The sequence below is a fragment of the Rattus rattus genome, chromosome 5, assembly GCF_011064425.1.
Source record: "Rattus rattus isolate New Zealand chromosome 5, Rrattus_CSIRO_v1, whole genome shotgun sequence".
Taxonomy (NCBI): domain Eukaryota; kingdom Metazoa; phylum Chordata; class Mammalia; order Rodentia; family Muridae; genus Rattus; species Rattus rattus.
In genome coordinates this window covers 54,418,606-54,443,957 of record NC_046158.1, presented here as the reverse complement: position 1 = coordinate 54,443,957, position 25,352 = coordinate 54,418,606, and the positions used below count along the sequence as shown (strand labels likewise).

Sequence of the window (25,352 nt, the reverse complement as noted above, 5' to 3'; positions counted from 1 at the left end):
AATGGGCAATGAGATGCCCTCCAAACAAGGGAATCTGCTCTGAGGTAGAGATTGTGCTGTAGGCAGTCAGCAAGAGGGCGGATGAGAAGGGAGTCTAGAAATCCTTCTGGAGTGCAGTGAGGAGAGAAGTGGCTTTAGAGGTAGGTCCTAGTCTCTGGCGATGGAGATTATTAATCTGCATCTTCTAGGGAGACTTAACAGCCATGCAACCCAAGAGTCTCTCCCAGATTTTCCATCAAACCTAGAGGTAAAGCCTGTGTGTGACAATTCCCCCATACAAAGTTATACTCATGACAAAATGTACAAGAGACTTAGAGGTTTTATTCACGCATTCCTATCCTCTCCTGGTTCAGTGGTGAACCAGGTGAGTGGTGGTACTCACTTACAGATGAGTGTATAATGGCTGTATTATGCAGAGTCATGTGTATGTATATATACATATATGTATATGATTTTATACATACATACATATATGTGGAAGAGAACAGAAAATAGATTCTCACACAAAATCACATACATGAATGCTCACAGTAGCAGACAAAGGGAGAAGTAACTCAGATGTATGGATAAAATAGTGTAGTATATCCTTATAATAAAATATTTCTCAGCCCTAAGAAGTATTACACCACAGTGAGAACAGGCCTGGGAGAAGCCAAACATGACAGGTCAGTTTGTGCACATTCATTTATGCAATACATACAGAAGAAGGAAATCCCTAGAGACAGAAAGCAGTGGTTGGCTAGGGCTGGGGAGGAGGGCATATTGACTGTTTAATGAGCCTGATTTGTTCTTTGGGGGGCCTTGGAAATCATTGGTGACACACAATGTTGTAAACTTACTAAATGCCACCAAGGGTAAATTTTATAATCCTCTTATTTATTTTAGTGCCATTAAGAATCCATACGCCAAGCATTTTGCTGAACGTAGTTGTATATGAACACATTTAATCCTTAAAACAACCAGACACGTAGGCAGCAATTACTGTCCCGCTTTTACAAAAAAGAGAATAAAAGTGAGTCCAGTTTTTTATTTTAGAGCCTGAGATGGCACCAGAAATATGCATAGGTGTTGAATTTTATCTTTATGTCTTATATTTATTTCCAATAAGAAGAAATATATGTATGCACTGACAAACTGTGTGTGGTGTTAATGTTTTTATTTCTTTTACGGTGTTAATTTTCTGTGATTAGTTTTGTGTATTTTTTCACAAAATAAAACTGTATTGTTCAATTATAAAGACAGAATGAGAAGGAGATTATAAAGAGTCACTTATACTGGCTGTATAAGTGGGAATTGTGCATACAAATTATTCAAATCAACTTGCAGGAAATTCTACTTCATTTTCTTGTCTTATAATAGAAAGCTTCAAGGTTGACTTTTCCCCTTTGAATAGTTTCTGTGGGACCACAGCACTGGCACTTTTCACAAGATATTCTAATGATATTATTTATAGGAACTTGAGGCCAAGATCATAGAGCTAGTTTGTGAAGTCAACCACAACTGGAAAATATTTTTCAATGACTTGGAAAACCAGACCAGCTGATGACTCATGGAAGCTGGTCTTAACCTTGAAGCTGGTGAATGTGAATGCTACTGTACCAAGTCATGGGAGGTAGTGTGTCTGTACAGTTTGCTTCTGAGAACTGTAGAGACCATGTGGACACACACACAGGCACACACAGGTATGTATGAATGTATGTATGGGCATACACACATGTATGTATGTATGTATGTATGTATGTATGGGCACACCCATGTATGCATGTATGAATGTATGTATGTATGAATGTATATATGTATGAACATACACATATGTATGTATGCATGTATGAATGCATGTATGTATGAATGTATGTATGTATGAGCACACACATATGTATGCATATATGAATGTATGTATGAATGTATGTATGTGCACACACATGTATGTATGTATGAATGTATGTATGTATGGGCACACACATGTTTGTATGTATGTATGTAGAATTATGGTTATATGCTGTTTCTGTTTAACTCACTGGGGAGTCACTTCGGTGACTTCTATACACATTTTACACTCAAGGGGTCCAGTTGCCCAGTGTCCCCCCAACACTTGCCTTTTCTGTTTTGTTTTATCATCCTGTGCGTGGAGAGCTAGTTGCTTGAGGCTTCTTGCCGTTCTCTAGCAGCTGATGACTTTGTAGCCTTTTCCCATGGTTGTTGTCCATTGTGTACATTGCTTTGAGGAAATTTCCATAAAGTCCCTCTAACCATAGCATCTTTCCATGAGCAAAAGCTTTTAATTTTTATAAAGTCCAATTATTTTAAATGCTGTTGCTTATGGTTGTCTTGTGTGTGTGTGTGTGTGTGTGTGTGTGCGCGCGTGCTATGTCTGCTAAAATCCAAGACCACAAAGATTACTCTTGTGTTTCCTCTGAAGCACGTTATAGCTTTATCTTTTATATTTAGATCATTATTCTGTATGGCATAGATTATGGTGTATGGCGTGAGGCAGGGAATTAGCCTCATTCTTTCTCATGTGGTTCTCTGGAGTCCCTGCAGTTTAGGAATTGAACAGAACAGTTTTCCTGATTGAATGATCTTGGCGCCTCTCTCAGCGGCTGCAGATGTTGGGTCTTCCTCTGGTTTCTCATCCTCTCCCACTAATCTGTATTTCTGTTACACTGATGTGCCACATCACTTTAATTTGAAAGAAAAAAATTAAATTTGGATGGATAAGGTCTCTTTCTTTCTATTTCAATATTTTTAAAGGCCATTTTGGCTTTTCCGGTTGCCCTGCAGCTTCATGTGAACATTAAGATCAGCCTTCTGTTTCTTCAAGTAACTCCCTGAAGAGCCTGACAGGAATTATTTTGTATCTAAATATTTGGAGGAGTATTAACTGTCTTAAGTTTTTCTTTTTAAATTCCTTATTGTATGTATGGTATGTGCCTGGGTGTTTGTATGCATGAATGTCTGTTTAACACATGCATACAGTGTGCACAGAGGCAAGAAGAGGGTGTAGGATCCCCTAGAACTGGAGTTACAGATGGGTCATTTGTCACTGTGTAGGTGCTGGGAGTCAAACCCAAGTCCTCTGGAAAAGAAGCCAGTGCCCTTAACCACTGAGCCATCTCTCCAGTCCCTCGTATTGCCATCTTCACAATATTGAATTCTGTGGTCCGTACTCACATATGGTCTTTTCCTTTATGTATGCGTTTTCTGGATCTCTCTCCCCTTTCAACAATGGTAAGTAAATGTCAGTGTACTAGTCTTATACTTTTCCCCATTAAATTTATCCCTGGCTATTTTACTCTTTCTTATTTTACAATAATAGAATTGTCTTCTAGTTCCCTGTTCAGACGGGTCATTGCTGCTCTTTAGAAACACAGTGGTTCTGAGATGGCAGTGAATTAGTTCTGGGAGGCTTTGACTATTCCACTGGATTTTCTGTATGTGAGATCATACCATGAGCAAACCTCCTTTACAGTCTGGTATGCATCTGTCTAACTGGGGGGAAAAAGACTGCTTTTGCAGAGATCTGTAGGCCAGAGGTTCTCAGACTACAAGAGGATTTGAGGTACACAGCTGAGGATGTGGTCGCCACAGTGTCTGCATTTGGAGTGAACTCCTATGTAGTGCTGGGCTATGAACCATACTTTGGAGGTCAAAGATATAAAGAAAAACACAAACAAAGCAGCAGCAACAGCAACAACACACCAAACCAGTGGAATCAAAGACAATGTAAGTTGTCCACTTTCCAAAGACAGTATGAATTGTAGCCAGTGTTAGAACACACAAGGTGTAAAACATCTGTCTTAGATTGATGCATATGTTTGTGAGTATTTGCCTGTGTGCACATATGCGTACCTAGTGTATGGCATGAGGGGTGGCTGTAAAGGTCAGAAGAGGTCATCAGATCTCCTGGAACTGGAGTTATAGACGGTTGGGAGCCACTAAACCCAGGTCCTCTGCAAGAGCAACAAGTGCTCTTGACCACCATGCTACCTTCCCAGCCATGATAATGCGAATCTAACTAGATACTATAAACGGTAATATAAATAGCCTCTGAGGTTACGGACAATATTGTCCATGCTTGGGACTTAGTTTCTTTCTGCCGCTTATTTCCCATCCCCCTTGGGCCCATTACACAGGTGATTGTAGATCAAAAGATAAGCCTTCGAAATATCTGATTATTCCTTTAAAAATGTAAGGGTAAGGAGTGGGGATGGGCCGGAAGGAGTTGGGGGAGGGGAAAAGCATGATCAGAGTGTGTTTTATGAGTGAAGCTGTGTTATTATCTTCCATAAGTAGCACTGAAATGGAACATTCTGTATAAAGGAACTACTTGTATATTTCTTCGGTGCCTCATGAAGTGTGGGGCAATATCCGGGATCAAAATAACCAGTTTTCAGGCTGTCCAAATATTTGCTTAGTGTGTCACAAGCGTGTGGAATGCTTTCTCCTCTTCCTGCATATATTAACTCATACAGAGAAACTCACTATTGAATCTCTAGCTCCTCCCTGGCGTCCTTCACTGAAGATCACAACATTTGTGAAGTTATGACAGAAACAGATTCCTTCCTTAACTCAATCGACATCGTATCTAATGACTGTGAAGAAAACCCTGTGAAATGGAGGAGAGTCTGCTCCTTTTACACAGCTCTGTCTGCATTGAAAATCAAATCTGAACTGTCTCAAGGCAAAATTAGCTGCCTTCTCCAAACCTTGAGACACCTGCATCCTTACATCTCAATCCCTCTGTCTTCATTTTAGTGAATGATTAGTTTTACTTGCCTGATTTTTAGATGAACCTCCCAATTATTAGCAGATGTCATTTTTCACAGAACATAAATTAGAAACAATTCCATCACTAAGAGTCACAAATCTGTGTGAATCGTATTGAGTTTGCCAGTGAGCCTTGGGAAAATCCATCAAACAATGAGAGTCTTTTTTTATTTTATTTTAGTAACACAATTCTTGCCTTTACTTGGGGTTAGTTTCAAGCTCAGCGAGCCACATCCTTTTAATTTCCAAGGCGAACTTGCGTTTTAAAACTCCCTCAGAAATATGCTGAGTTCCAAAACTCAGAATACTAAAATTGCTAGGCTGGAGCCATCATCTCTGGAGCTCTCAGCTCATTCTGTCTGGGCTCTTGTTTTCTTTTTTGCCTCCTCTTCTTCCCAATTCTTTATCATTGGTCAGTCATTAAGTGGAAATTCCCACAAAGCACAGCTTCTTGTAGTTCCTCTTTTAATGATGCATAATCACAGGGTAACAGTGAAATAAAGTCCACTTTAAGAAGGTTCCTGCAAAGACGTTTTCTCAGTGCTTAACATGGTCATGTCCCAAATCTCTATGACCGTCCGTGTTACTGTAAGGTGTAGTTTGGTGAGTACCCGGTTCCCAGCCGTAAGTTTTCTTCTTGGAGCCCAGGCCTTATTTCACAGCCTCATCCTGAGCTGCTGTCTCACAAACTCCGCTCCGTTCTTTGGCTGTGTGTACCACTAAGCCTGGACCACGGTGGCTGCTGTCAAGTCAATCACCCTGTCTCCATGTTAGAGTGCGGTGGTTCTGCCGAGTCACAAGCTGCATCAGATCCAGAAGGGGAAATTCACGAGTGAAATTCCAGTCTTGACTATGTTTTGTTTGAAGGCAGATGATGTCTTTCCTATCATTAGAGGCAAGGGTTTGTTCCTATCATGAAGAGAGGAAATATAAACATTCTACATACAGCTATAAAGGTTTTACATGAAAAATTTAAAATAACTACATGGGTATTCAGAAAAGTTGAGGAAAAAAAAACTAAAAATGGTTTTTTTTTTTTTTTCATTTTCCTTGACATCCATGACTCCGTTGTCTAAGACAATAGCATGAAGAATGGAGTAGAGCACGGTGTGTGAGTTCTTCATGAGTCAGGATGACGGCCAACATTACATCAGAGATATCACACACAGACACACGCACGCGCACACAAACGCACACGTGCGCGTAACGTGCATATCTCCCCACCCCGGCGCATCAGGTCATCAGAGATATTTTACGTTTATGATAGTTTGCTATATGAACCACTCATCAAGAGTAAAACTAAGGAATTTACTTGTCAGTGTGTCTTCCATAACCTTCCTACTGGATTTATAAAACAATTTAGATTTTAGGTTTACAACTCATCAAGGCAGTAGCATAATTTTAAGAGTCAGGTTTGCTGAGTTTGAACACTAAAAACTCCCATGTTTATACAATCCAGCCACCATTTATTGATGAGACTGTAAAGAGTTGTGGGCCACTTGTTCCTGTTGAATAGCCCACACTGACAGACCTAACATTTGACTGGTTAGAAGTATTATTGCTTCTCTCTGACTGCAAATAAAAATTCGGCTTTTTTAAAAATAAAAAATTCCACCCTACCAATAAAAAGTATAAGTGGATATGAAATGAACCTAAGATATATTCTTAAAACTTTCCCAGCAGATGTCAATGGATTTACAACCATTGTTCTAGTTTTTAATCTATTGATCATTGTGGGCAAAACACAAGACACCTACCTTCTATTAATTTATTTCAAGAAGGGAGAGTTGTATGAAATCAAAATCCCGTCATTTCCTCTATGATTGATTTGCTCTTGGACCCCCAAGAGGTGCCCAGCAGACCCTCCAACAAGCCCTGCAGGTCATCAACAAAACTACTTCACTAGCCCATAGGCTGATAGGATTGTGGATAAATTATGTTTGACAAAAAAAAATTTGAGCCAGTCAGGCTTTAATTAATTTTGATTAAAAATAGAAAGGCCAGTCTGAATGAAGTCATAATCAGCCAGGAAAAAAATGTTTGAAGGGGGCAAGAAATCTAAAGTATAGGGCAAAAGATGAGCCATTGAGGAAAGGGGGGTGGTTCTCAGAAAACATAAATCCTGCCCCCACCCAATTCCTCCCATTATTAAACTCTAAAACTAAGGGTGAACAGGTGGATTCACTGGAACCGTCTTCTGCAGATTTGTTTATCGTGTGCTTTATTGGTTTTACAATTTGCTTTCAAACTTTATTGTGTCACACGGCCGTTTGCTTCAGTTCAGGCCACAAGCACCCGTCCTGCACCACTAGACCATGGGCTCCACTCAGGGGCCAAACACCACAGAGTGAAAAAAAAAAACCCAAGAAACTTCCAAGCTGGGATTTTTGGGTGTGTGGTGTGTGTGTGTGTGTGTGTGTGTGTGTGTGTGTGTGTGTGTGTGTGTGTGTGTGCGCTTGTTTTGTTCTTCTTGAAATGAGAGAAAAATTTTAATTCATATTTCATATTCAGAAATTAATTTGGGGGTATCTGTCCATTTCTATTATAGCATATCAACCCCAGCCCCAGCAGGGTTATTTATGAATAATTATTCTGATAAACCAATTTTGGGGAGCACTTCAAATTCGAGAACGTGAAGAGCAGCAGAGTCGTTGAATTAACACAAACCACTCCAGAAGCCGAGCACCCGCCACGTGGTGGTGCCGGCATTGATTAGCTAGGAGAAAGAACGTGAAAGCAAACGGTTTGCCTGGAGCTATTTAGCAAGTTTGGAATAAAAAGCATTCTTCCAGGCCCACCTCCTGTTCACTTCCAGAATTCTCTACTGAAAGGGTAAATTGGACATTTCTTTCATGCATAGACGAGACCCAGTTCTTTCTGTCATGGTCCACCATGCCTTTGTAGAAATGTGCACAGAAGGGCATAGTTCACATGGCCTCTGGGCACCGCACTCTGCGTGCTGAGAGGATGAGGGACTCCTTTTTTCTCTACGATGACCCTACAATTGTACAGGTCAGCCTGGAAACGCCTGGAAGGGAACATGATGAGGGGGGGACCTATGGAGTAGTTACCGTCCAACTCAACACAATCAGAATTGCACTTTCTGCCTGCTGGCTGCCATTCTTCCAAAGCATAAACATTTCTTTCAAAAACATGCCTGCTCAAAGCAGACTTTCAAATGTTCTCTGATTAAAATTGCCAGGTTTGTTTGTACCATCTGCTAATGCAATCATGTAAAATTCTGATTTTCTGTCAATGAGTTAATCCTCCTGACGCTGAACCAAATGGGCTTGAACAGGAAATGGGGAGCGCGCAGTAAGACGGCTTTGGAGTCAGTCGAGCTCTGGGAGCCATCCGTGAACTCAACTTGGGCTTCTGCCCCATCTGGTTTGGGCAGAGATAGCCATGGCCAGTCTTTCTCAGTCTCTTACACATGCAGTCCCGTTTGCAATTTGTCTGTCTCCCTCACCTCGCAATTACATTCTGATATCGAGCACGGGATGAAAGTGCATCCTAAGGTATTGAATTATCAGAGCTTCTCCTCGGTGGGGAAGTTTTGTATGAAGAAAAGCTTATTACCCACACTGCCCTAGTTACTTCTTTTGTTTTTCAAATTGGACTCGTGAACGCGTTTTACGTTTTGAACCCACTTAATGGGCAATCTATAACTTCATTTGAAGATCTAGCCTAGGACTGTAACAAAAATAAAAGAAAGAAAGAAAAGAAAGAAATCTTTCCCTCTTCTTGTCTGGCCACACTAATCCCCTTTAAAGTACCTTTCCCATCAAGGGAGCTCAGAGAAGCACAATTTCTATGGCAAATGGAATACCGAGTGGTCCAGTTTAAAAGGGTTACTAACTGTGAGTGATAAATGAAAATACCGGAAGGACCCAGAGAGACACCCTGATATATTGCCACTCTGCTTTATTGGGTCGGGGATATTCACCTGCTTCTGTCTAATTGGGAAGCCGAGGAAATGGCAGACCTTGGCTTCTGCCAGTGGGGATGCACCCTGGAAATGTTTCACTGCAAAGTGATTAAAACGCTGTAAGAAGTTCAGCAAGCAGGAGACAGGGGGAATGGCTCAGCGAAAAGGAACTCCATTGAGTTCCTCCAGCCTTGACAAGGTTGACAAGTGTGTGTGTGTGTATATATATATATACACACACACACACATATATATACATATATATATATATATGTATATATATGTATATACATGTATATATGTATATATGCATATACATATATATGTATATAAATACACATTTACATATATATTTTTTTAAAGTGTAATGGATTCAGATGACTCTAGAAAGTTCTATCTTAAAAAAAAAATAGAATGGTTAAAGTGTCCCCTCAGAAAAATGCCTGGGGAAATACATCATTGCAATGGTATAGAAATGCAGCAGGAAGTGCCTGCAGATTGCCCAAAGAAAACAGAGCCAATTTTCGGAGAAGATTGGATAGAATAGCGAATGTGCCCAGCTTCGTTTAATGCCCACAGAGTTCGCGTAAGAATGTAATTAAGAATGAAAACAGATAAGCCACTGAACCTGGTTCTCTGAGTTTCTTCAGAAGGCCAGGACCCACTCTCTCTAGCAGGATTCAAAACAGCGAGTGACAGTGTGTGTATGGAGGTGGGTGGGTGGGTGGGGTGGGGTAGGCGGGTCCACACACTTGGCTCTGTACCCAAACATTCTCTCTCATGTGTCTTTCAAATTTGACCCTAAAGGCAGAGTTATGAGTATTTTTTTTAAAGAACAAGCCTTCTCATTATTTATAGAAAAGAGCTTTATTATTTTGTCCAACTGGTAAAACACAATTTCTGTTTGGGCAGTACATTTTTTATTATATTTATGTAGATGGTAGACTATATCTATACTAGATAGAAATACGGCATTTGTTCTGTGAAATGTTTTTATCATCACAGAGGCCTCGTCGTTTAACCATAGCAGCTCTCTCAGCTAATATGGTAATGACGTGATGGAAAAAAAGAATGCTGTATCATCCTCTGTGGAGAGCTGGGGCAGGGATGGTGCCCTGACTCAGATACCCACACACACGCAGGTGAGCAGCCTCAACCTGATCGTGGGTACCAGCCCAGGTGTAGATTCTCACTCTTCCTCACTGGTGCCAAGACCTTGGCAAGCACATAGTTCCTTTGAACTCTAGTTACCTTGTGGTTAGAACGTGGATAGCGGCTTGGGCCTTGCGGGGTAGGTGAAGATTAAGTGAGTGGCACAGGAAAAGTGGTTAGCACAGTGATACCGAATAAAGGAGAGACAGTGGTTAACCCTTGGTTGGCAGTCAGTACAGCGCCGTAAAGCTTCAAGCTACCAAGCAGAGCACACAATGGCTAGGAACCATTTCCCCGTGTTCTGATTACATCTGCATTTTCCTTGCACACAGCATGCTAAGTGAGCTCCACATTTTACATGTATGAAGGGTTTCTCCTTGCTAACAAATGCAGAACATTCTAGTCAATGCCATTACAAAAAAAAAATTTACCTGTTTTATCCTGTACCCTTCTACATTTAAGTATTCTTCACCCTAGTTCGAGGTTAATTAGTTCAAGATCTTAACAGGTTGCAGAAATAATGGCACAAAGACTTGCGATGGATCAAGTGGGTCCTTAAATGGATGAAGAAAGAAGAGGGCTGGAGAGATGGTTCTGTGGCTAAAGTACATTTCAAGCAAGCATTGGGGCTGGAATTTGGAGCCCCAGAACTGCACATAAGTGGCCTATAATTGCACCCTAAGATGTGCAGAGAGTGGACCCAGAGAACAGACTCGTTATCAACAGCCATTACATCAGTGAGCTCTGGGTTTGATTGATGCACCCTATCTCAGAAGACTGGTTGAAAATAATCCTTCTTCTCAACCACAGGCCTCCATGTACCCACACTCCTGTGTCTACACATGCATACCAAAAGATACCCATACATACATGTGCATAGCACACCACACATGCATACATAAAAATGGAAACGAATAAGAAAAAGCAAAAAAGAAAAGAAAAGCAGGAAAAATTGGGTTAGCAGGAAAGCCAGTAGACAGTTCAGGCCTCTTAAGCACAGGTGTGTTTCCAGACACTCTTCTACCTGGACAGTTGGATTCCTGAGATGATTAGCAAACAAAGGGTTTCTTTGTCAAGAATGTTTACCCAAATATTTCGAATGACATTACCTTCCAGGAAGATCTTGGCACACGTCAGCATAGCAGACATTTGAGAACTACTGAGGCATAGAATCCTGTTCCTCTTAATACTGTTTGTCATGGTACGCAATAATATTTGGAGAACAACCCACTACCCTTATCTCAACTGGGAAAAAGGGACACTCATTCACGAAGATCAAATATTAGAGGACAGGGCCCATGATAGAGCTGTTGGAAAGAAGTGTGACCATCCTCAATGACGGTATGCTGGAGACTGCCATTCCGAGGACATTTGTTCTTTCTCAACAAGTCTGCTGGTTTTGAAGCAAGAGGGCTACTTACCACGCTTCAGAGATGAATGCCATGAATATAGTTCTGTTCAAGTGGGGACACAAAGATCTTTTTAAAATCTTGAGAATGTGTGTAACACAGAGCTGGCATCTATGAGCACAGCTTTTCTAGGCAGTGAGAATTATGGAGAATTTGGAATCTGTATCCTCAATTCCCTGAAAGGTATCACCGTACAGAGACCCATGAACTAGCCTCTGTGGTCCTTCTTTGGGGCCATGTCAAGATGTGGAACATACTTTTCTAAGGCTGCACAAACACTAGGAAAAAAAAAAAGCAAAACCAACAACAACAATAATAAAAAACACAGCCAAGCTGAGGATTTTTGAAGATTATAGTCACAAGCCACACTTAAACCAGGCTCTCCCCACTCCCCCCACCCCCAATGCTAACTCCTTAACTGACCTTCCTTATTTTCACATTACTCGATGAAAACAGTTTTCTATTGAACAAATACTGAAACTGGTTCCATGGGCATTACAAAAGACTATGTACAATTTCTGCGTTTAAGGCCCACTCATTGTCACTGGAAATACTATCATATTGTGTATGGTATTGTGATTGAAAAATGATTTATGTATTTCATAGTGAAAGTATACAGGAAGTTGTATGAAATATCAATTTGCGTATTGCTAAAGAATGAAGCTACATTTTATCCTTAGCTTGCAGTCCTAGATTATGGTGTGTATGTAGCATTCATTGGTGTCGTGTGAGAGTCATGGAAACTGTAATGACCCTAAAATTAGACTCATGCTATACAACACAGTATAACCAATGAAATTTAGTAACAGGACACTTTGCGTAGCAGAAATGCCAGGACAGAGCCAGGCTGAGATGTTTGAAGTCTGACGTTATATTTCTTATGCTTCACGAACTGCCCTGTGCTTCGCTCAATGTCATTTGAGATCAGTGTCAGAAAACACACCAGCAAGGCAGCCATCTTAGAGGTAATTGTTGCTTTATGAGGCTGAATCTGGCAACCCTCCAATTTCGAGAAACCAACTTCCTCAAGAAGTGAACAGAAATACTGGTTTATTCCAACTTGTATTCTCTCTCTCTCTCTCTCTCTCTCTCTCTCTCTCTCTCTCTCTCTCTCTCTCTCTCTCTCTCTCGGTTGCGTTTTAAATCCTCACGCCACTAAAGGTAGAAAGCTACTTCATTTTCTGACATGCTTAGACATCAACGAGTGTGAAGCATTAATATGTAAAACTAGGACCAAGAAGAAAGCAGTGCGTGGTATTTATTTTACAGTAGTGGATCTCAATCTCTCTGTTTAGGCTAACACAAAACCAATAGCCACAGACATCCCATTTCTCTTCCTTTGTTGAGCATATTTGCTCCATTGACAAGGAGCCTGAATTGTGGGGCAGGTACTCTTGTTACACTTGAATGAGTACGAATAGAACAAAACGAGTCAGAGATGTGTTCATTTAGAGGCACAGGTAATGGGAACGTAGAGGTAATGGTTACAGGAATGGATGTGACCTGCATGTAGGGTGATCCATCAGTCACTCTGTCCTTCCCCCATCTTCCCCTTCTGGTGCCTGTTTTCTGTATCTCTTTCTCTTCTGGCTGCATATTGGTTCTCAGACCCACAATGTTACTTCTACATGGTTTTTTAGACTTTATAATTGAAAAACATAATGACAGGTTTTGGGTATATGTCCCCCAAGATGTACCAGGGATTTCAGGCAGGCATCTTAGTTCCAGTTGCTATAGCTTGAAGTTAACATAGACAGGAAAGCTGACAAACAGAAGTGATGTATCTATCATGATTCTGGAAGGTTCTGGAGGTGTGAAGGGTGAGATGTGGAAGGGACAGGTGCTCCATCGTGGTGAGGGCTCTCTCCTGGGTTGTAGACCAACTTCCCCTTGTGTTCTCACGCAGCAGAAAGTGATGTAAGAAGACTACTTTTAGAACAAGGATTCCACTGTTTGACCCAATGACTTCCCAATGCTCCACCTCCTGAAACCATTACATTTTGGGGGGTTCTATGCCAGTCAACACTTGGATTTGGGGACAGTGGCACAAACATTCAGCTCCTGACAGGATCTGTGTACTGTCACTAAAGAGAACGTTCTCTTGTAGGAATGGGATTTGGCCATAGAGAAGCTGATGAGCCAGGCTCTGGGGATTCTGCTGTCAAAGGACTTGACAGAAAAGGAACATCTGCAGCTCTCTAACCAGAAACTCAATCGGCTTCAAGAAGAGTTTGGACGACTCATGGTGGACAGGAAAGCCTGGCTGACAATGGCACATGACTTTTTTACCAGTGCTAACGAGGTCAGTGTGAGGCCCAGATGGCGATCATAGGGACTCAGTCTAACCAATAAGAGTCCTACTGTGTTAGCTGGCTACGGAACGTCCCAGAAGGCTAGCTTTCTGTGAGAAAACTAACGAACTGAGGGAAACATTTCAAAACTATGAGATTGTGTTCTGATGGGTAACGAGTTAATTTTTAAAATAACTCCAAAGTCAGGCATCTTTAACGCTACCACACGGGAAGCTGTGGGTTTGAGGTCCAGCCTGGTCTACTTGTTCCAGCCCAGTTCTACAGTGAGACCTGTCTTATAAATAAAAAACAAAGACATAAACAATAAAATAAAAAAAAGACATTTTAGAGTTATTATTGGTCTATTTGTGAGAGATACTATTCTCTGCTTTTAAGTGTTTCTCACAGACATGAGGAAATATTACAAAATATATCCAGTTAAAAAGAAACCTTACCAATGTTGCCAATATGCCCCTTTGTTGTTTGTTTTAAAGGTAGTTCAGGCTGGCCCCCGAGTCCCCAAGTAGTGAAGGATGGCCTCGGTCTGACCTTTCTGTGTCCACCTTCCGAGTTCCAGGACTGCAGGCATACATTGCCACTCCTAGTTTACTTAGCTCCGGGAATCTGTGTGTGCTAAACCTGCACTCTACCGCCTGAGGTACATCCCTGATTCGCTCTTGTTCTTTTAGAACATTTTTCTTTAGTTTATTAAGTAGAGATACCTGCGTATTGTGTCTTTGGCATATGAAGCCAGCCCTAAGGTCAGAACCTGCCTCACCTCAGACATCCTGCCTTGGTTTTAAATTTTTAAGTAAGGCAGAGGGAACCTCGACACAGACCAGCAATGGGTCTTTCTGAGTATCTCCCGGCTAAATGCCCTCACTGTTGGAGTGAGTGCTCCTGGGGGTGGTCAGTAAGACGTTCTTAGGTCAGAGGGTGGAGTCTTGTGAATAGGATTTCCACCTTCTGCCACTAGATGAGAGCTCGTGAGGTTAGTCTGCAGCCCAGGAGACGGCCCTCATCACAACGGAACCCCTTTCTTCCTGATTTCAGCCTTCCAGCCACCAGAGTCATGCGCAATGTGTTGCTGCTGTTTATGCGCACGGGTGGTGTTCAGCGTGTGTGGCTGGGGGTGTTATTTGAAAGGTTTTTGACCTTTGACACTGTCACATAGACCTCCAGATGCTGCACTGGAATTGCTTAACCAGCTACAGCAATTTAAAGTTAGACAAGATAAAAAGCAGAGGATGAGAGGAAGCTCCCGGAAGCTCCCGGAAGCTTACATTCACCGTGCATGCTCTGAAATCCCAACACTGGCACTCAGGATAGTGAACCGTATCTGGGTAGTAAAGTTCTAAGACAGTGAGAATGGAATTACAGCAGACCTATTAGAGAAGGACGTCTTGGCTAATTGAACTTTGGGGGGAATCTCTCTGTTTTCACAAAGGAAACAGATACAGCACAGAGCTGGAGTTACTGAACTAAGTACCTGCTAATTACTCCTTAGTTTTCTCTTCAGCAGCCCAACTTTCAGGTAAGAGGTTGTAAAATCTCCATCACACTTTTAATCTACAGAATGAGCTGGCTGTTTCGAGTCAACTGTTACCTCAGCTAAGAGAGAGCAGAATGGAATGTGTTTCTATAAAACAATGCTTCTAATGGAGGCCACATAGCTCACAGCTCACATAGATGTCTCTCTTTTGCTCCCTCTTTTGTTCCCTCGTTGTTTTGCTTCCTCTGCAGTCATTATTTGATGCCTTGCCATGGTTATTTATCATCTGACTTTATTCTCAGGCCCCGAGGGAACTTGTAAAAGTTAGAGTTGGTGGAGGAGAGGAAGAAGAAGACAAGAAGGAGACAGGGGAGGGAAAAGTCAAGAGTGGATATGTAGGACCCGATCATCCAGGAGGTCCCACTCATGAAAACACGGAGATGGAGATCGATGCAATAAGCAAGAGGTTTAATAATCCAGTATACTGGGGTGACCCTGTACTGGGGACAGAGGTGACCCTGAAGAACAAAGGCCCATACTCTTTTTTTTTCTCTCTGGAGCTGAGGACCGAACCCAGGGCTCTACCACTGAGCTAAATCCCCAACCCCAGGTCCACACTCTTTATACTATTTCAGGGTATAGGCTTTAGGTTACAGCATGAGTTGGTTATTTCTCATTGGTGGGCCTATTACTTTTTGAATTCATTGCAGCCTATTGTCCTTTGAATTCATTGGAGGCCCTTGGTGGGGAGATATCTTTGGCATGCAGAGGGGGTGGTGAAGGACCCCTGCTAAGGGTGATTAGCTCATTTCCTGGAAGAGGGTGTTATCCTAAATTCCACCTGGTGTTTGCCTAAGGCAGCCTTTGTCCTTGAGTTTAAATCTTACAGATAACTTTCTCAATCTCATACAATAATGCAAGCCTGGTCTGGAGAACAGAACTTTCATATCCTTAACCCGGAAGAGTAGATCCTTAGATTCCTTGTGTCATCTCATGGTTTGATGCCACAGCACAGTAACTATTCAACTTAAAAGTCGGCTGACATTGACCAGTGCTCTAGCTCGTGGCCAGATGGTACTTAGAAAGGCTTAAGGTTCTTTCTTGTTTAAGGTAATAATATTCGAATTAAAACTAGAAACTCAGTGTGAAGGATGATGGATATGGGAACTGGGGTGTGGCCAATGCCAGCGTCTGTAGAATGGATGGTTAATTATGTATCCACGTACATTGCTTCTATGCTATTAAGGTAAAAGAAATGAAATTATGTAAAGCATAAGTCTCTGTAAGCTTAGAACTAAACACTAAACTCCTCTTATGACTTTTAAGTAACATTTTTCCTCCTGATTCATAGATTAGACTCTCCAAATTTACCTGATCTTGGCAGGAAACTCATCAATAAATCTCTAGAGGGCTTGCTTTTTAAAAAATTATTTTAACATCAAAAGTCTTTAAAATAATTTTCTCGGCTAGAATTTCTGTGCACACTAGTAAGTGGGGTAGTGCTTAATTTATTTCATCAATTGTTTAGCTCAGAAGTGCTGTTTTTCCCTTTGAAAATTGCCTGTGCTGTGTCCAGAGGATGCCGGATTTCCTTGCTGTGTGCACTTGTGTTTGTAGGTGAAGTCATGCTCCCAAGCGCTGAGGACTCGGTTTACCTAACTTTTAGGCTCTGATGCTGTTCTTCCATGGGTGCTGGCAGCAGAGGCATAGGTTATGGGTCAGCGTTGATGATGGACGACAGCATCAAAGCAGTAGCTAGGCAACAGCATGCAAATGTGCTCTCTATGTCCTAGTTCCAATATGGGTGGTGCCCCACAGAGAAAGGGGTGAGGAGAGGAACTCTCCACTCAGAGTATCTGCTGTTTTATAGCAAGTAGTAGCCAAGCCTGCTCTTTGCCTCAGCGGGTGACATAACCTCTGATTGGGAAGACTGCTAGCTGCAGAGCTCACTGAGAAAGGTGGCCCCGCTAAAGAGGTCAGGTCCTTCATTCTTGGCATACAAGAGAGAGGGGTGAGAGAGCATGCATGCAAGTGTGTCTGTTGGTGCTATGGAGGACAAAGAAGTCTCTGCCTGAGGGCTCTTACCCCACAGAGATATGAATTAGTATCTCAGTAAACAAAAGCATTGGCTGAAATTATTCATGTTGTGTCAAATGCCAGTAAGCAGAACATGCTGGTGCTGTGGGCAACTGTGCCACTGGGATGTGTGAATGTCAGCTTACTAAAAAGTGGGACAGTTGGGTTTAAAATGTACTTGTTGAGAGGCTGACCAGGTGGCTCAATGGGTAAGAGCACTTGCTGTACAAATGTAAAAAGTTCAGATCTCAGGATCTTCATAAAAAGTCGTGCATAGTCCTGTGCATGCCCAGAACTTAAGCATGGTGGAGGGCAGAGATGGCAGGAAAATGGGAGCTTGGTGGCTGACTGCTTAGCTCTGTGTACCTTGAAAGACCTTTTCTTGGGGAATGAGGCAGAGTGACAGAGTGGAAAGCCTGAAATCCTCTGACCTCTACATATCCATCTTCACACATGTGCCTGAACACCACCGTTACCACCCCCTACTGCTCACTCCCCATCCCTCCCCTACACCACCATCACCACCCACACACCACTCTAGCCCCTACCCCTACATATTACTGTGACCGCCATGACCACTGTGACCACCACCTCACCACCATCACACACACACACACACACACACACACACACACACACACACACACACAGAGAGAGAGAGAGAGAGAGACCACCACCACCACTATTATCACCACCACACACACATACATACACACACACACCACCACCACCATCACACACACACCACCACCATCACACACACACACACACACACACACACATACCCACCACCACCACCACATGTACACACACACCATACCACACACACACACACACACACACACACACATACACACACATATACCACCACCATCACATGTACACACACTACCACACCACCATCACACACACACACATACACACACACACACACATACACACATATACCACCACCACCATCACATGTACACACACACCATACCACCACACACACACACACACACACACACACACACACACACACACACACACACGCGCCACCACCACCACCACCACCACCACCACCACCACCACCACCACATCAAACAGTGTTTTTCAACATTGTGTGAGTAGAAAAGGAAGAAGGCACAGTTTCTCTACAGAGTATACAGTACGTTTTCATATCATGTATACTTACATTTCTACCATGTTTATTGTTCCACTCATCCCTCAATTTCTTTTCACTTCATTCATTCTTCTCTACCAATTCTAGACTGAGTACATAATTCATTTACTGAAGTCACTGAATAAGCAGTATGGCCAATCCACAGCAATAATACCTCCATCTTTAGGCATTCCTGTAGTTATTGAATATTTATTGAGCAACTTCTCTGTGACAGGCACTGTTCCTAATGTATCCTCAGGATACATTACTTAGAGCAAAATGTGCAGAAATCTATTGGTCAATAGCCTACACATTTTGAGATCCAGTAAGCTGTAACAATCCCCTAACTGTCCACACTGAGAACAAGTCCCCAAATATCTTGACTTCGATAACCCAACTGGTACGTTGTTGTAATTTGCCTAGGAGCTTGGGATAATTACTCAGAATTTGTGAGTCTGTTTCTCAGGCAGAGAAAATGGGAGCAGTGCGTTGTTCTGGAGAGATGGCTGTTTGAAGCGGACTTAGCAGCAGGTGGCAACGTTGAGACATGGGCCTTAGGAATGCTGTGCTGTCCTCTACACCACACACAAAGATTGAACCGGGCTACTTAAGGAATTGATATACTTCCTTTTCAGAGTTTCTTCCTGCATTTGGTGAGCTCATTTGTTGAATCATTAGGCAACAAATTAGCTAGTATTGCTGATGGTTTACATTGAGCATGGCTGGAGAGGAGCCCCTCTCTCTGAATTGTACCCTCCTAGCTTGAAATACAAGCATCACATCTGTTATGGAACATTCCTTGATCCTTCCAAATTTTTATCCTTCTCAATTGTGGATTATCATGTGTGCTATATTCCCAGCATTTTCGTGGACGTCTCTTAATACCTGTAGACCATCCAAGTTACAACTGTTTGGGGTTTGTGATTGCCTGGAACAGGGATGAGTATCTAGTGTCTTTCAAGATCGGAACAGCGTGAGCCTTTTATTTATGCAACAGTCATGGCTGAACCCAAATCTGTCAAGCGTGGCCCTTGGGTTATCAAGTTTCTTGTCCATACTTTCTGTTCCCAGCCACATGATTTCTCTGGGAGAAGCAAGCAGAAGAGACAAGCAAAGTCCATTTCCTGAACATGGTCTGATCTTCGGATGCTCCGTATGAGTGCAAAGGGGAAGTCAATCTGGAGCACTCAAAGAAATCCCTAAGTACTCACAGGAAACAAAGTGACATGGCTTCGTTGCGTCCCTGTCACTATTGCAAATGTGGTGTCTTTTAGAAGATGTGGTTGCTTTTCAAAACAATTATGCACCAGTAATGCCTGGAGCCACGTTTCTGTTTGACATGAAAACAAAATAATTAAGCATGACATTTGCTGTACTTTTCCCATTTACATATTCCTCATTTACCATTTAAAATACATGCATCTTAAGCACGATGGTGGAAAACAAATACAATGGCCTAATTATTGAACAGATTGAAAGAGGAAACATGCCCAGATAGAGAACCTGAAAAGTATTATTGAGAAAGAATTTCTTAAAATGATGTAAATAAAAATCTAATTGTTAGAGATTTTTTAAAAGTTACTTTTAGTCGTTTTATTCTTGAGCACCATGACTCATCTTTTTGATAGACTGAGGTAAGTATGTGTGCGTGTCTGTGCACATGAGTGCAGGCTCTAGAAAGGGAGGTGAGCTCCCTTGGAGCTGGAGTTATGAGCATTGTGAGCTGCCTAACATGCATGTTTGGGAACCAAACTCCAGTCCTCTGGAAAGGCAACACTGGCCCTTAAGCACCAATCCATCTGCATGGTCTCATCCTTCCGAACCCTCATGGGTGTTTTTACAATACAGAGTGGTGAACAGTAGGAAAGCTATGATGGATTAAGCCCAAGGCAGTGGAGAGCACCGACCAGAGCCCTGTTAGGGGAAATGTGTTGAGGAAGGTAACCTCTGAGTGGAGCTGGGAAGGATGACACACAAGGAAGGGGGAAAGCCTGGAAGATGCAACATCAGCTATGCTTGGGAGATGTAGGCTAAGCCATTGCCTGAGGTGTGGAGGGATACACCTCAGATCAGATGTGAAGAGTGACAGAAACAATAGAGAGAGCCAGGGTGCAGTGAGGAATGTGGACACCATGATCAGGAGTGTGTGTGTGTGTGTGTGTGTGTGTGTGTGTGTGTGTGTGTGTGTGTGTGTGTGTTATATGTAGTTGTTGCTATTATATATCATTTACTATATAATATATAAGAAAAATATTTAAGAACTTGAAAAGATTATCTTAAGTCAAATCTCACCCAAATAACTGATGATGATATCATCATTTAATCTACCTTCCTTCTGTCCCTCTGAGAGAACGGTGACTCTGAGTTAGAACCTTTGACTTTAAAGCTCAGGCCAGGTTGTTTAAACCTCAGCAAATAGACAACGAAGGTGGGCAAACTGTTAGTACAGAAGTAGTAAATAAATATATGATCGAAAGGTGTGGAAACTCTTCAACGTCATTCATCACAAGATCCCTAAACCCAGTTCAGGCTTAATCATCTGATTGTCAAGATAGTCAATTTTGGGGTGCTATAAATCAATAGTAGGGTGTTTCCCTGGTGTCTCTGAGGTCCTGAATTCTACCTCCAGTACTGCAAATACAAACAGAGATATTTCATTTTATTCCTACTCAGCAGTAAACATTTTTTCCAGTAATATTCCAGTAATTCATAGTAAGTAAATCTGTCAGTGGCCCTTTAAGTCATGAATATATTCACTGGAAGTCCTTCCATGTGTCCTTCCACACTACTACATATCTCTTTTGGCAGTGAACATGTTCAGGCTTGTGGTAGTCATTTCTTGGTAGATTTATTTTTCCTTGCCCAATTAACATTCTTTGCAGCTAAGAAGCACGTCTATCTTACTTTGTATTTACCCAAACAGTCTAGTGCCTTCTATTTAATTATTTGAGCCATTGACAGCACGAAATACAAACTATAAATGAGTGACTGGTCTGCTGGAGATTAGGCCGCTCTGAGCGTGACAGCTCTGAACGTCATCAGAGCTGCTGTGGCGACTTGTACGACACCTTCAGGACAAAACCTACTGGTTATTGACATTTTCTCATGGTAGAGGAGGCATTGGCCCCTCACCCGGGGTTCTTGCCATTGCTTCCGGTACGTAGAGATATAATTCGCTCTTAAATGTACATAGTCTCGTCATCACAGGGGGAGCTGGTGATGATAGTGTGTGCAGCAGGTGAAGGGACCAGCGTCGACCTCTTAAGCTATGGGAAGGTTGTCATCTGTGCTGCAGTGAGACTCTGCACTGATGCGGCTGCTTCGCAGTCATGCATGCTATGGGAAGGTTGTCATCTGTGCTGCAGTGAGACTCTGCACTGATGCGGCTGCTTCGCAGTCATGCATGCTCCCATGAGTAACTCCATGTTCGATAAGTAAGCCCAACAGACTCATTGGTTTCCCGGGTTGGACCTTGAGAGAATTCTACTTACAGTATAAGTAAACATTTTTTCCCAGTAATTTTCCAGTAATTAGTAGTAAGTAGACATTTGTTCCCATCTCCCCAAGAAAAGTTTATACAACCAAGAACAATATACTATGTCCTTCGTAACCTTATATTGACACAAAGTGTTTGAGATAAGATCAATTTAAAAGGAAAAAATCTTACTAAGATAACCAAAGAACACAGATTGCCAGTGCAAGTTCTGCATCACACCGAGCAGCTAAGTAGAGTTAAATAAGAGAAAATACCACATGTGTCACCCTTCCACCGACTCCAGGAAGTACTGACTGTTTATTTATTATTCCTGTCACGTTCCTCACCACTCAGGAGAGAGGTTGACTTCATCATCTCCTCATGCCACCTAGTGTTCGGAATTCTTACGTTGTCTGACAGAACAAACAGCTGGTTTTATGGCATGTAGATTTAGCCTTTGAACGTGAGTTTTCTCTTCAAAAAACAGTTGAACAACCCCCCATCTACTTTAGAGAATACCATTCCATAATCTTTTTAGGGTAGGTGACGAGTTATATGTGCATTTAAGGGTATAGTTGGAGTATAATATAGAAATGATAGGACACTGAGGAAAATTTAGAAGTAAATTAGCATGACTGCTAAAACAACACCCTGGAGCCAGGCTGGGCACGAATTTGGCCTGACACGTTTACTAACCGCGTGGCCTTGGATATGTACCTAACATCCCTGTTCCTGACATCTTCATTTGTAAAGTAGAAATCCCAGTTCTGCTTTCTTCCAGGATCTCCAGCCCATTCCAATACGGTGATACAGGACTAGGGCGTAGCCCAGCTGAGGGCTTACTGAGTGAATGCATATCAGAACACTTGCCCTAGCTCTGTCATTCCATATGCATTTCACATTGCTTCAGCCACTCTAATGTGGCAAATCTATGTGCATCACGTAGTTGAGTCTCTAGTCCATAGATATTGCTGGATATTCCTTGAAGGGATTAAAAAGAGAAACAATTCGCACGCGATGATTTCCCTTATGAATAGAACAAAGGTCATCCTAAAAATCACTTAAGTCAATGAAGATGAAGGAAAAACATAGTGAATAGACTTGAGATACCTAAAGTTCTACTTAATGAGTCTCATTTCATCTGTAAGACGAATTTGCCTCAGGAAGCCTGAGACGTTAGTATGTAAATTTCCTTCATTCTCTTATGGATAAAACGCCGTTGACACATGCATTCGATTTAAAGCTTCTTTTCCAGCATTTTTCAGCTTGTGGGGAAAACCTGCTGCGCAACAAATGCCTTTAAATACAGCTTAATAGGACCATTCATCTACCGGGAGACCGGAAGTGATGGGGCGGGGCAGCAAAAGAACTTCGAGAAAGTAGGAACCCATGGGGGCAGTGGAGAATTGGGAAAGGGGACCTGAAATCCAGTTACACCTCTTCATTGGTTTGCAAGCTGGAACAATTTTGGTCAAACGTCCTGAACAAGAGTTACTTCAGCAGCCTGAGCCACCAGCAGGTGTCTGAGGTGCTGCTTAGGGAAGGAAAGTGAAGACGTGGGTCCTTATATAAGCCGCCCCGAGGAGATCGGACTCTCTGAAGGCAGTGGGATCAGGGGCTCTGATCCGAAGCTGTTTTGTGTCCTTGGGTGTTTTCCAGGGTATGTCATTTTGCTGTTTCCTAATATTGACTCTTCCACATTTATTAGTCAAAAATCTAACATTGTTATTGACCAGCGTCTTTGGGAACCAGCATGGCAGCAGAATTACGCTGGATGGCTTGTGGTTCTTAAGTCATGGGTCTTGTCGATATTTAAAAAGAGTAAAACATGCCATTCCCCGATACCATCTATGTTTGATTTGGTACAGTTGAGCTTGGGTCTGCATTTAACACAGTGAACAGGGAAGATTTTTATTGGCTTCTTTAAGAACAAAAGCCAAGCAGTTTCTTGATCTTTTCCAAATTAGGGCCCAAAGGAGCTGACCTGTCTCCTCCCTGTGTGGAGGGACGGAGTGGTAGCATGTGAGATGCTTTGGATGCCAGGGACCCAGCAGGAGAGAACACTGTCCTTGTGCTTTTGTCTCTGCCCCAACCCCCAGTCTAGACATAAATGCTTATTCACTCTGGACATATAAGGCTGAAGAAGCAGGAGGCTATGAAAAGAAAGGCCAAGGGGGAGGAGACTTTAATTCCAAGAGAGTCTGTCCGAGGCTCACAATGTTCTTATCTGCAGGAAGACCTTCTGTAGTGTATTTGCAACAAAGAGATCCAGTATATCAAGTTCCCTACAGGTCGGGTACATAAGAGATCCGGTCCGTTCTATTTTGGGAAGGGTAATGCTTAGATCATTTCTGGAATTGGCACATGGATTCCTCACCAAATTCTACACGGGAATGAGAGAGAGGAATTTTGCATACCATTCAGCCAGTCACAGAGAGTTTGACTTTGAAAGAAGACTTCTTTCCAAAGCCTGAAGGTTTAGCTGTTATTTTTGTGTCTACAGAACTATCCCTATTACGCTTAAAACTAAGTATGCTGGTTAGTGTTGTCAACCTGACTCAAACTAGAGTCATCTGGGAAGAGGGAACCTCTGTGGAAGAATTGTCTCCATCAAACTGGCCTACAGGCACGTTTTTTGGAGCATTTTCTTTAATTAATGGTTGTTGTCGGAGGATCAAAGCCACCTCAGGCAGTACCATCCCTGGGCAAGCGATCCTGGGTCAGAAAACAAGGAAAGCGAGTAGCTGTGTCCTCCTTGGTCTCTGCTTCAGTTCCTGCCTCCAGCTCCTGCTTTGTCTCCCCTCAAATGACGGACTTTAATCTCTAAGATGTTATAAACTCTTTTCTCCAGAGGTTGCTTTTGGTGTTGTTTTATTGCAACAACAAAAATCCAACTAAAACATTAAGTAAGGAACTCCTTCATAGGATCCTTCTCGCTCCACTCAGAGAAACATGTCCACTCTGCACATGTTTGTGTTAAGCTAATGAAAGGAAACCTGTCATCTCCTTTATATTGCTATAGTTTTGTCATTTGCTTTATTATGTAGAGGAAACCATGAAGTGTATTCCTAACAGTTGACCTATTTGCAAAGAGCCAGTGGAAGAAAATCGGAGTCCTTTGGTTCCAAGCTAATGAGTTACCTTTGCTTTTGATTTAGGACTCTTATTTCTAGTGCCTAGCTGGCCCTCCAGTTTATCTTCATTCGTTTCGGAAGTCATATCTTTATTATAGCATCGTGACTAAGGCACAGGGACACTGCACGTGCATCCAACAGCCTTGCACTTTTAGCTCTGACTCCTGTGAAGATGACACCATGGTCGAGGTCTGAGAGAGGTCTTTCACAGAAGAAAGCTCCATAGAATGAAGTTCAGGCACCAGGTGGCTGCCTTCTTCTAAGAGATTCTTTTTTTTGGGGGGGGGTTCTTTTTTTCGGAGCTGGGGACCGAACCCAGAGATTCTTTTAAAGATGTGTTCGATTGATCAAAATTTAGAACAGCCGCTAACGGTGTCTGAGTACTGCCCGTCTGCCCTCATTCTTAGTTACTTTCATTATTTTTCTTAATTTTCAAAACAACAGTGAGCATAGCATGATTTATTATTAAAACAGAATGAGGTTA

The 25,352-nt window shown here is 42.2% G+C and overlaps 1 protein-coding gene across 1 annotated transcript in view; it reads left to right on the top strand.

Moving 5' to 3' along the window:
* The window catches only part of Ccdc141 (coiled-coil domain containing 141), a 156,970-nt gene that overhangs the window by 64,480 nt on the left and 67,138 nt on the right, over window positions 1-25,352 (top strand). The window contains exon 7 of the mRNA XM_032903542.1: window positions 13,364-13,558. Within this exon, the coding sequence (XP_032759433.1) occupies window positions 13,364-13,558 (195 nt within the window). The remainder of the gene's footprint in view (window positions 1-13,363; window positions 13,559-25,352) is intronic.